The sequence below is a fragment of the Rhamphochromis sp. 'chilingali' genome (genome assembly GCF_963969265.1).
Source record: "Rhamphochromis sp. 'chilingali' genome assembly, chromosome: 2".
Lineage (NCBI taxonomy): Eukaryota > Metazoa > Chordata > Actinopteri > Cichliformes > Cichlidae > Rhamphochromis > Rhamphochromis sp. 'chilingali'.
Window position 1 is genome coordinate 55,119,136 of NC_137930.1, and position 13,497 is coordinate 55,132,632.

At 40.2% G+C, this 13,497-nt stretch overlaps 1 protein-coding gene across 3 annotated transcripts in view; it reads right to left on the bottom strand.

Moving 5' to 3' along the window:
• ano3 (anoctamin 3) overlaps window positions 1-13,497 on the bottom strand; it is a 55,368-nt gene that overhangs the window by 38,935 nt on the left and 2,936 nt on the right. For 2 of the 3 annotated variants that reach the window (XM_080873241.1, XM_080873240.1), the window contains exon 1: window positions 6,227-6,441. In XM_080873241.1, coding sequence (XP_080729367.1) covers window positions 6,227-6,272 — 46 coding nt within the window. In that variant the 5' untranslated portion in view covers window positions 6,273-6,441. Of the gene's footprint in view, window positions 1-6,226; window positions 6,442-11,285; window positions 11,445-13,497 lie in introns of those variants that run through there. The other variant, XM_080873239.1, reaches the window with a different exon arrangement.

Consider the following 13,497-nt stretch of genomic DNA (forward strand, 5'->3'; position numbering starts at 1 on the left):
TGGCAGCGTGTTTCAAAGCCCACGTGATTCTTAACTGTAGCGTTTAGCTTGGTTTAACTTCAAGAATAGAATCCCTCCATAAAACAGACATACGGAAGTGGGGCAGCAACGAGAAAAGCTCATGTAGTAAACCATTCATCAGTTTCATTTTTTAGAAACTAATTGCATTTATGACTGATGACAAACACAGTTTTTTTTTTGATTACCATAATAAAATGACTATGAAATAACAACTATGGCCTCTCCCTCACCACCACTGTGGCCTGGATTAACGTTTGTGACCAACACAATTAGCTTTTCCTCCAAACACCTCACAAAATAAACAGTACGGTTCTAGATGACTCAAACCTACTCATGCATAGGTTTGCAGGATCAAGCACCATCAGACTTGACATTTGCAGTAAAACGCCGAGGCAACAGCACATGGGAATGAACAAATGCACCTCCTCTAAGGAGCATTAAGTATGTAAAAAAACAAATATGATCGAGGTCAGAAAATCTGCAGGCTCAGATCAAGTACGGGCCTGTGCGCAGACAGAATACTCCAATACTCCAGCCAAGTGGGGCCTCTGTCTTGTTTTAAAGACTTCATGAGGTTCAAAGAGCCTTTCAGGGTGAGCTGTGAAGGGAAATCACATGTGTTCATTATCCAACTGGTTCTTGTTCATCCACATCCGGTGAGAGGACTTGCTCAGTGTCTGTAATATCCTGTACAAGTCCACATGAAAGTCCACAGTTTCCCCCTGGTGTCAGGTAAAAGCTTACTTGAACAATACTTGACATGAAGCCTGGCCACAGTAGAATATATTCTGAAATCATTTGAAGCACTACCTTGCCCAGCTGCCTCCATCCTCCTATCAACTGGAAATGATCCTGAGTGCAATGTCAGTGTTTTTGGTGAGTAAGACACTGTCGATACTGTAGTCACCTAACTGCCTGCTAAAGTTAAAGGACACAGATCTACAAAAAGCCGTTTTGCTTGTGAACACTGGAACACAATGGGTCGAAGCTCTCTGCATTAGGGTGGATGATGGGTGGAGTGACTGGTAACAGCTTCCAAATCACTGCAAATTTCTGCATGCAGCCCTATTACTGTACTCAGCTATTATTATCATCATTATAAGGTTCACATTATATTTAACCTGCTATAGTTTCATGTCAGCATCCTTGCATATAAATAACTGACACTTGCTACAGAAACCTGTCTGGGCACCCACGCAGAAGTTCAAGCTCACGTCTCTCCTCTTTGAGATGAATGTGCGTCTGGAGAGGAGTTACACTGATCCATCATCATCAGGACAACAGCAGGAGTGCAGTTTGTGTCTGCTGGCTTGATTTGAAGCTTATTGCATTTGAGCCTTTGCAGAAATACACGCTCATCCTCCGTCTTCACCTTCAAAAACTAGGCAGGTGTCAAAGAGTCTGCTGTGTGTGGGGATTGCTCATTTTATAGATATGAAAACAGAGAGGAAGACATGCAGGGACAAAGAAAAATAAAGAACCGAGCAAATGTTATGACTTCACAGGGTTTTAGCTGTCCGGCCGATATATCCATCCACAACAGTAAATTAAATCATTCACCACTGTATGCGAAGGAGGCTTTCCCGCTGGTATAGCCTCTATTCTTTGTTATCATGCTGTGAGTGGGAAATAAACTCCAAAACATGTGTGTGTGTGTGTGTGTGTGTGTGTGTGTGTGTGTGTGTGTGTGTGTGTCAGCAGTTCTGGTGAGAGTGTTGTTTGCGTTTTTTTGTGATACACCCCCAGGGATGATGGCGACAGTTACTGCTGATCACACAGGGGGGCGATATGATGATCACACTGTGGAAATTGCCCAGACCTCAGGAACACAATGACACTACGACCACAGACACACATTTAAGTTACTGGGAGAATGGCACACTGGTTTGAAGCACAAAATGATGCCATCTTTAATAAACCAATACTTTTTAAGTTTAAAGACCTGCAAACACTGACTGAAGACACACAGATTACCACATTTCTTTTTCATACACAGTTATGACTCCCCACTTCCAGATGATGAGAAATTCAGTCTTAAAACATTGCTGAGTAAAGTCCGGAGAGTCTTCGAGTCTTGTTTTTCTTCACAGTATTTAAGATTGCCTTAACTCTAAGCTTCTAAAGCTTAATGCTTCATCAGGCATTGAAGATGTATCACCTCTTGGAAAGTTCATTTAATTAGAAGGACCTGAACAAGAGCCGTAACACATAGAGCAAGGGCACTTTTCCCATTCATCCGTCCCTTATCAGGCCTAGCCAGTAAAACATGGTGTGAAGGCTATTCTAATGATATGAGTCATATGAGAATTTTGGTGCAAACAGCTTCCTTGAATGATCTTAAAAGCCATTAGATGGCAAAGGGTGGCAGATTGTTTTCAGTGCACACCTGCCAAGTGATAGATTCACAGCAGAGTGCAATAACGCATCCCTAAGCTTGATTTAACACGCAGCAGTATTCAGTGCATTTATTCAGCTGTCATAAAATTGCAGTTTTGGCGACTCTGTTGTGCACTAATAATTGATTCAGCCCTCAAACTTTTTTTGTGTAATGAACCGTGTGGTTAAACAGTGGCATTAGGCTACAATAGCTTTAAAAGCATTTAAAAAACAGGCAATGGAGCTAAAACTATATGTCATCTGTTTGAGCAAGCGACCCATATGCTGAAAGGCTGCAGGGGCCTAGGCCTGCGAGTCCATCACAAAACAATTAGTATTTGCAAAATAAAGGCTCAAATAAGGGCTAAAAATTCTCAAATATCAAACTTTTTCTATTTCTGTATTTTCTGTCAGTGAAGTTTAAAGACTGTAAAAGGCCTCAATCCTAAAAAAAATCGGCAGGTCTTCATAACCTCCCTCCATATTTCTTGCATCTCACTGCTGGTATTATAGCCCAAACAGTGTCAAATGTTCTTATACTGTTCCTGATATTTGGAGAAGAACTTTTGTGTTACCTTTACCAAAAAGGTGGTGATCCCACTTTATTAAATAACTATCAACCCATTTCTGAAGTTTGCATCCCAGCTAAAGTGCTTGAGGAACTGGTGAATGACCAATTAAAAAAAATACTTGGTCTCTAATCAGTCTGGTTTCAAAGAACAACATAGCACGGTCACTGCTTCGATTAAACTTTTAAATGCCAACAGCAAAACACTTTGAAATACATGAATTCATAAATGGTTTCTAACATTTATAATTAGCCCCACGGACCCGTCTGTCAGTCACGTGCAGTTGAGCCGGACAGCCTGACCGTAAACGTACCTCTGCACAGATGGCAAATTTTTACCCACTGTTTACACAATTCAGGATCCTATTATACAAGCCTGGCAGGACCTCTGGGTTGCATCATTATAGGAGATTAAACATCCTCTTTCTCTTCCAATCTGCGTCCTCATCGCTTTAACGTCACACTATCCACTTATGCCTCCGATTGCTTCTGATTCCACTACATGACAGGATTTTCTGCAAAGCCTCTGTTCAACAGAGGCTTTGCAGAAAATGTATGCAGAAATGCAACAGACTCGGAGTCTGTTGCATTTCTGCATACACACCTGCGGGGGTTTGTGGATGTGATTAAATATGTTTTGGGCTCCAGCAGAACTTCTGCCTGCATTGTTCTTATAACCTAGCAACCAAACAAGCGCCGACTATTTAAGGACTGTGAAAGTGTTAAAGCCGCTAACTGCCAGACAACACACACACATGTGCGCACACACATTGTTTTTGTTATTTTGTTTGTTTCAGCCAAGCATGCTGAATAAGTCATCGTACATAAAACTGATGTCTGCCTACTATCCTACAGTAGCCTGTTTAAATATATAATAGACAGATAATATTATCTGTTCTGATATTAGTGTCTGTGGCAATAAACTCATCTGCCTGCTTGCATAAGAGGACAGGTGGTCAGCCCTGGACTGTGCAAGCAAAGGTTTATGCACGTGTGCATGCACACACCACAACAACAAATACACAAAAACTTCAACATTTACTGTAGAAAACTGCAAAGAGAGCACAGCCTCAGTCCTACAGATGCCATCTACCACTGACAAGCACTCGCAAACATCAAAGTTACTCCCTTTTAAGCTAATGAGGGCTTCTGGGTTAAAAATAAATAAATAAATAAAAAAGCAACACCCATGATGAAGATGAGCAGAATATCATCTGATATAGAACATACAAACTATAATAGAAGCCGGCTGGAAGAACTACACACCTCTCACCAAAGTGCACAACGCTACGTAGAAGCATGGAGCTTAGACTTAAATCTTTGATTGAAGAACCAGGTTACCTTTAAATTTTTATACGCTTAAAGCAAAATAAAAGAAGAAAAACTTTCTGCAGAGTGTTCAGGATTTCAACGTGATCCACCAGCATGCTGCAGACAAATCTGACTTCATGATCAGTCTGCCAAAGAGCATTTGAAATTCACTCAAATCTTTGAAAGCACAAATCAGATGAGTCATTTTTGCCAAAGACTAACTGTAGCTGTGCTTTTTTTGCTGTTCATATCACCCGAGTGAGATATTTTTGAAGGCAAGATGAAAAGGACATCTCTTCTGTTAAATTTCAATTTCAATTTTTTGCTGCAGGAATCCTACTAAAGCTTTTCATATGGATTCATATGGTGAAACAGCATTTCCAGCTCCAAGCCTTTTAATGCATATGGCGCAATTGATTGTGTTCCAGGAAGTGCAATATAATCGCTGAGTTTTGCTTTAGCAGGCCTTTGTGAGCCAAAATTCACCACCTTCGCGTTTATTTTAATGGTGCACTTAACAGCCACTGAAATATTGAGTGGGTCCTCTGGGTTACAAACTTTAACATAAATCTGATATAGTCCTCTGGAGCGCTGACTGAAGTCACGAGGTCATTATTCTGAGCTTATAAAATTTTTTAATGTAGGATTTTCTCTGATGCATTAATACAGAAGGAAATAATAACTGAACAGACGAACGATTTGCACGATTAAACAAAGAATCCAAAATAAACAGAGAGGTGAACAAGAGCAGCCTTTCCCAGCAGGGCATCCCCCACTCATGAGGTCGAGGTGCTCAGCAATGTCTCATCAGAAGCCAGGGGATGCACCTTCCCATCTTCAGCTGGGTACGCATAACAAAAGAGGTAACTGTTCCACATTTATTAGCCTAGCTCAGCATGAAAAACAAGATCTTTCTTCATCGTTTTTCTAAATTTAGACAGCAAGAACCGCAAAGCATTGAAGAAGCACTAATTTCCCCCAAGGAACCCTACTTAGGGTGTAAAATCAATACTGGCCCAGCAGTGTAATCAAGCTGCACTTAGAAGCTGTTGTATGTGGCACTGTTTTTTGGGTTTTTTTCCCCTCACAGATTTGCAGCAGTGTGCAGACACGAAGTAGTTTTCTTTTACAGAACAGTTTGTCCTGTGTGTAAAAAGAGTACCTGTCCGAAATGCAAAACAACCAACAGCACACCAACATGGAGAAATTAAATCTGACTGTTTTCCCCTCCATTTTGACTGCATTACAGGAACTTTTAACAGCTTCATTAAAAAAAAAAAAAACGACTGTCAGAAAACGCTGAGGAAGCTACTCCTCGCAGGTTTCAGGGCACAAACATATCACTTTGTCACAAACTATCTGGCATGCTTCTGAACAGATCTAAACAGAATGGTTTTTATTTATTTTTCCCCTTCAAAGCACAGCTGAATATTAAGTTTGGTTATCAGCTTCTTGTCCTACTCATTCATATGAGCATGGATACGAACACAAGTTTAGAAACTGGGCTATTTTTTGTATGAACTGCGCAGAAATGTGTTTTCTCTGAGAACCCGCAGCTTTCCGCTTAAATCTACCAAACGTGCTTCAAGTTTCAAGTTGTTGATCTTTGTTTTACATTACTGATCATTTTGACCTGTACGGTTTTATTTAACTAGGCTGGACCTTTATAATAAAAACGTGGGTATGACTGTCGGTGCAACGTCAAGTAGCGGACAAAATACCAAAAGTGCAGGTTTCAGAAACAGGCTTCTTCCCAGGAGGACGAGGCTGCAAAGCTTCCAACTCTGCGTCACACTAACAGCAAGTGGAGAGACCATTACCTCCGAGCACCACTTCACACACAAACTGTTCAACAAGAGGAAAAAAAGTAGCCACACTCGTCTAAAAACAACGACAAAAAAGAAAATCACATCTTGACACCTTGAATTTCCCCTGACGTTATCCACAAACCTTTCTGCTGCTTGAAGGACTGGATTGAGCCCGAGTGGTGCACCATGGCGGCGTTCAGTTGGTTCCCAGCGCAAATCAAATTCCGTATTTAAAAAAGCAAAACTGCGGAAAACATGGGAAACTGTGGCGGGGTTGTGTAGGTGTTCCCTCAGTTCCCATCCTGCCAAACGAGCTCACTGGCGATGCGCAAACGCCAGCAACACCTGTCTCCTCTATGCAAGCTCCCACCCCCCTACCCCAACACCCCCCTCCGCTCCCCTATCGCCACCATCCACGGCTGTTGTCATGGCGACCGGAGGTAGGGGAGGTCCTGAGATGGACGCGTCCACCTCCTATCCTCCTCCGTGCTGATTTACTAAAGCTGCGGGAAATTACCACGGACGGCAAATTGCAAATGGACCGTCGACAAATTTGATTTGCTCTCCAGTTATCCTCCTGCTGAAAGCTGCACTTATCCAAACAGAAAAAAAAACCCACAGCCGTGGACCCAGTATTAAGTTAAATATAATGCAGTACAGGCTACTGCTTCCCAAATATCACAGATAAAAATATGTAATCATGGGGACGTTGTTGTTTGTTCTTTTTAAGTTGAATTCACATTTGAGACACTGCAATCAGCCTTTTTATAACAAAACGAAAAATACGAAAATGTAAAAATACTTTCTTTCCCTCTCTAATTTTCTCAAGCCATGGGACACATGATCATAAAAATCCAAGACCAATGATGGCGTAAAGTTGTTGTTAGGGGGGCGACCGAGGCTCAGGGGGGTTGGGAAGCGTATATGTAACCGGAAGGTCGCCGGTTCGATCCCCGAGCTCTCTGTCCTGGTCGTTGTGTCCTTGGGCAAGACACTGTACCCTACCGCCTACTGGTGAGGGGCCGATGGCGCGATATGGCAGCCTCGCTTCTGTCAGTCTGCCCCAGGGCAGCTGTGGCTACAACTGTAGCTGCCTCCACCAGTGTGTGAATGTGAGAGTGAATGAATAATGGAATTGTAAAGCGCTATATAAATCCAATCCATTATTATTGTTAGAGGAAGCTGCAGCTACAGTCAGGCTTCAATTCAAATTTTTTAACACTAAAAGAAATTATAATAATAATAATAAAAAAAAATAACTAAATGCAAAAGCAAAAGGTCTGTAAAGTCAATATCTCAGCTCACACAGGCCTCACAGAGCCCAGGCTGCAGAGGCAGGGGACCCCTTGTATGACAGTAAATGTTTCATCAGTCATGAAAACTAAAGCTGAACAGGGCACCATGTAGCTGCAGTGCACTTTGATTGCAGACTATTAAAACTGGAGGACTAATAGTCGTGCACTGCACAAACAGAAATCCACTTAAATGAGAGATTTGTTGTTTATTGCAGATTTGGGCAGTGAAATACACAACAGTGTATATTTCATCAGGAAATCATTCTCTGCTTCTGCACGTTAACATTTTTGTTTTCACCTGCACTGCTTTTGACAGTGTTAAACAGTTATATTACAGTTATGTGGAAAATAAAAAGTGCAACCGCACTAATTTCTAGGCTATTACTATCATATTTAGTATAATTTAAAACTTCATTGGGTCCTTAAAATAAGGTCTTAAAATAAGGTGAATACAAAATTAGATTAACAATAATACTTGAGATGTTACACTGTGCCATTATTTCTTTAACAAACACTAAAGCAAAATGCAGTTCCTGCATTTTTAGGAATTAAGAGGGTAAGTAACAGCCAACTATTCAAATGCAACTGTTAATTGACAGCAAGTCAAACAGTTAAGTGTGAGTACCTCTATCTAAGCAGATGCTTTGATAGCTGAGTTTGCAAAGTTGCTTTTGAACAAATGTGTTTTGGAGAGATGACACCACCGTGGAGATGTTTGCCCATGATGTGCCACATTAAGCACATTAAGGAGTCCTTCAGTTGACCATGATGCCCTCTGTATACCAAAGAATTCTAGAGGCAAATGTGAGACCATCTGTCTGACATTGATGCCAAACACAGTAATAAATCTACAACAGAATGGCCAACAAAGAAAAGAATCACAGTGTTGCAATTGCCCAGTCAAAGTCCTCAACTCAAGCTGACTGAAACACTGTGGTGGGATCCTAAGAGAGTTGTGCATAAAGAAATGCACAAAAACGTCAAAGAAGAAGAAGTTTAAAGAAGTGTGGGTCAAAACTCCTCCTATGTGATGTGCAAGACTGATAAAGTCATACAGAAAATAACTTCAAATAATTGAAGTAGGCGGTGTTTCTGCAAGCTACTAAATCATGAGGTGTGCTTAGTTTTTCCACACACTGCTTCTGCATTTTGGCTTTGTTGTCATGTGCTGAGATTGTATTTACAGAATTGTAAGACCTTCTAAGGACTTAGGACCGAACCTTTAAACTAAGACCACACATGTTCTTTTTAATATAACTTATTGACATTATATACTGGCAAACACGATAATGATATTTAAAAAAAATTGTACATTTAATCAAAGACTGCACGTGTTACCTTTTTATCACAGGTGCCACCTTCTTCCTTTGGCATTCTCTTTAGCAGCTGTAGTCAGAGTCACAAAATAATAGTAATAATAATGGAACAAATCAGGAGATTATTTTTATTATTTACAATCAGGTTGTTAAAAGTGAGACTGTACGATAGATTCAGTTGATATAGTAATAATAATATTTGAGTAATGATGCAATCCTATGTATTTTAGCCATGAAGTATAGCAAAATTCAGTGTATATGAATTACCTAACATGTCAATGAGGATCGTGATTATCACGGTTATTAGTAAAACATGCAGGTAGTTTATGGGATAGAAAATAAATTCTTTTTAAGTCTCCAGTTTTATAGTATTAACCAAGCTGCCAGTTCATCGAGGTTTATCTGCAAGGTCACTGGTCTTATTTCAATGTCATCCCCAGAGAGTTACAGCAGCAGACCACTAATCTGGATCATGAGAGGGAAAGCTCTCTCATGGGTGTTTCATGCTGTTTCTGTGCAAGCAGACACTGAACTGACTGCTGTTATCTGGTGACTGTTTGCCTCGGGAACAATAACATAATCCTTTGGCCTTAGTTTTGTATATTAATCTACGTCTGTGGGGTTACTGAGAAAAGAAGCCTGGCATCTGTCATAGATGCAAATACCATCTGTTTTCTTGCAGCTCGGCATGCTTTTACTCCTCCCACTGTTCTGATGTTTATTAAAGACTGCTATCAGGGCATTGTGTGCCAACCCCAGCGACGCGACATTGAACTAGCAAGCTAATGCATTTCTTCTACTGGGGTGATTAATAAATAAAACTGCAGCTCTTATCAGTGGGTCAGTCCCACTTTAAATTCTATCTTTTCCATTCCTGCCTGGTAGTTAGAGGATGTAGGTCAGATGGGAGCACTGCAAAGGGATGAATTTAGACAAATGATATACTGCCACCGTGTGGAAAGTGTGGCTAACTGTTATTAACCTCAGCTCATGAGCGCAAATACACACAAAAAGAAGGACACCCTTGAATCCTTGAAATTAAATGGCCAGCTGCATGAAATGTTTACATTTTTAAAAAAAGCAGGTGCGTCATAGTGCGGGCAAGAGTGGAAATGTGTACCCAGGGCCTCTAGAAATCCTGGAATGAAAAGTTTTTATTTGCAGTTTTTATTTTTAAGTAATATGTGTTATAACTAAATTGCCTGGAATAATCAGTTGGGTGACTGAGTGTTGGTTTCTGGCCAATTACATAAAAATGTATGTAAATGGCCAGAAAATGTGGATAATAAAGAGGAAATGCCAATAAAGCCATAATGAAAAATCTGTTAGTAACAGTAGTCGGCACATCAATACATTTTTATTGAGCTGTGATTTGTAGTTAGACCATTATTCAGCCTGTATAGCAGTGGCGTAATATAGAATAACAGATACTCAACTCAGAGAAAACGTGAAAAACAGCCACTCAGAAACCATCAAAGCTATCTAATATTCAACACATTACTCGCCCCTCAGGAAGGATCTGCATTAGCGTGCCATTCGGAGAATCAAAGAAGCTGCTTGAGAGGCTCCTGAATAGTGAAGGCCTCTGGCATCAACACTTTCAGCTAAATTAACTATGATGGTTTTGTTGTAAGGCTTAGCAACTGAGAGATCTGCTGATTAAGTCAGTTTAAAAGTTCATTTGAAGCTCAAAACTTTTCCTCTCTGGACCGAAGTGAAGCCAACCACTCCCAATGTGTGCCTGAACAACAAATGCTTTTTAATTCTCATTGATTAATCTTTAGGCTTTAGACTTTCCTTTTTGAGAAAGCTCATAGTTAGGGCTGGATTGGGTGACCCTGAATCCACCCTTAGTTATGCTGCAATAGGGTGCTGGAGGATTCCCATGATGCACTTAACATTTCTCCTTCTCTCAACCTTTTCACTCACCATGTTTTTATACACCACTCTACATTTAATTATTAGTTAATATTAATCTTTAGTTGTCTTCCACAGAATGTCTTTTGTCCTTTCTCCCTCAGCTCACCCCCAACCAGGCGTGGCAGATGGCCGCCCCTCCATGTGCCTGGTTCTGCTGGAGGTTTCTTCCTGTTAAAGGGGAGTTTTTCTTTCCCTCTGTCGCCAAAGTGCTTTCTCATAGGACGTCATCTGGGGTTTCTTTGTATTATTATAGGGTCTTTACCTTACCTAATATTAAGCAGCTTGAAGTGACTGTTGTTGTCATTGGGAACTATATAAATAAAATAAAACTGAATTGAAATAAATATTACAGTAACTGATCTTTCAGTAACATATTATAAAAAATATGAAACAATGAAAATAAGGGCTCAAAATATTGACTTTACTGGCTTTAACTTTGGTTCAAACACTTTTTGTGCTGTTTGTGCTGTTTTGGCGCAAATGTGTGGAGCTTGCTCTAGACTGACTGAGTCAGCCACTCACTGGGCAACACGAGGGAGACAGCTTCAAATGTCATAAACCGCAAATTTATACACACAATTTAGATGTGGAAAAATATGCTTATCGACAGGAGGCAGTGCTTGGATTGTTTGTAAACATTTGGCTTTCCAAGACCTGCTGGCAGGCTCACCAGACTGCTGGTCGGTGTCTGTGCCTCCAGAGCGGGAACTGCTCCAGGATGGGCTGATGGTGGGACTGATAGTAGCATGGTGTCTGATGCCACTGGAGGAGCTGGAGACCTGACTCTCCAGCAGGGGGAGGTACACAGAGTTTTCCTGATGACATGATCCTGTGAAACAAAGAAAATATCAGAAATCAGTGAGTGGTAGCATCCCGAAGGCTTTTTCCAGCTCAAACAATAATATCACTTGTGTAAGTTGTCCACAGGAAAATTAAGCTTGCATGTCCACATCAGTTAATTTTGTTGATGATCAGAGAAGCCCAGCTCTCTACTTATCCTTCTCAAGTGACTACGCTCATCCATTATTAATGAGTCTGTGATATTCCTTTTTGTCTTCTGATACTTGACACTAATGGGGACCACTAAACACTCTGGCTTTCAAAACTCAACTGTGGGACAGTTAAACTAACAGACAAGTCCAGATGTTTAATATCAAGGCTTTGTTAAGGGATCATTTTCACTCAAACCAGCTTTGGAAAACCAGATTTTAGCCAAACTAAAATAACTGGAAGACACTGATGGTTTGGCCTACACCGTTATGTAAAGTTACCTTTTCATCTGCTCACATTTTAAATAATGTGGATTTTCACAAATATACACGAGCAGCATTATTAAATCCACTGGCTGGCAAAACAAACGACATCTGTCATGCATTTTCATCTGGCATTTAGCTGGAGCTTCCTTTTGACACAGAAAAATATTGTAACCTCATCCAACCGCTAAGCCAACATGATTTCTGCCAAAAGCAGCTCCAGAGACGACGTGTCCATGCCCCGACTCGCTAGAACTGATTCTTAGAGGGACTCTTCTCCTTTCTAGCACCTCATTTTTAATCTTAGTCTCTACTAGAGTTCAACAGTATAAATGAGGACATCACTTATATTGTCAAACACCTCTATTCTTCTTGTGAACCCACCCATCTGGAAACTAAGTGGGACTGTATTAGAAACCTTAACACCAAAACTTTGAAGCAGGACTCGGGAGAGATGCGTGAGGGGGGCCTCTCTCTTTGTACCCTTGACTCCTCTTACTTACTACTCTGGTAAATGGACTGGTTCTTATATAGCGCTTTTCTACTCTTCTGAGCACTCAAAGCATTCACCCATTAACACCAGCACATTTTTTCTAGGTGCCTTCTAAGTAACAGTCACACACACATACTCCAATGGATGCATCGGAGAGCAATTTGGGGTTAATATCTTGCCCAAGGATATTTGGAATGCAGGAATTGAACCACCAACCTTCCGATCAGTAGATGACCTGCTCTACCGCCTGAGCTAAAGCCACCCCAGAGTAGCTATGCATGATACACAGTGCATTATGGGCCTTAGTTCATGAAATCTACAGGTATTTCTCCCTTGAAGCCAGTTTTATTCTTCTTCCTGCCAGCATTACATTTGAACAGCAGGTGGTGGAACTGTTCCTAACCTCAGCTGTGTAACCGAGATGACCACAGTAAGGATGCGTGCTCTGACTGATCTTATATGAAACAGAGCTGTTAGAGCACCACGAAGTCTGAACTTTTGACTCACTGGAATTATTTCATGTCCACACTGACTGCACTGACCTCTATATTTGAAACTCTGACCATGTTTGATTTGAGCATCCTTAAAATGGGAAAAATGGGAGAGAACACAAAGAAAATTTGCAGATCTAATATTAACAGAAATTTGCTCTTTTTAAAAAGAAAAAGAAAGAAAGAAAAAAGAAGACTTGCATAGAGTTAGAGTACTTTCAAAAAAATATTTATCTTTATTTGTATTTTTTTATTTTATCTATTTTTAAAAAAAATATGTGGCTTTTAGAAGCAGTAAATAAAACATAGTTCACTATAGTGAAAGTATATACTGAATATCTGAATACAGTAGATAAGAAAAAGCACAATAAGTGACTTTTTAGTGTATGAAAATTGTTTTTTTTTAACTTAATTTAATTGATTAGAATTCTTTATGCTCAGTGTTTGCTCTTCTTTGTGTGAATGTGTTGAATTGAAATAATGAACACAAGGTGAAACGGCTTAAGGCCTCTTAAACATTACACTATATTTAACCAGTTTATTATTATTTATTCTATTTAAACAAGTTAAACTGAAATAATTGCTGTAATCAGTTAATGTGGAGGCTACGATTCATAGTCTTAAACAGGTCACACCAAGGTTAAC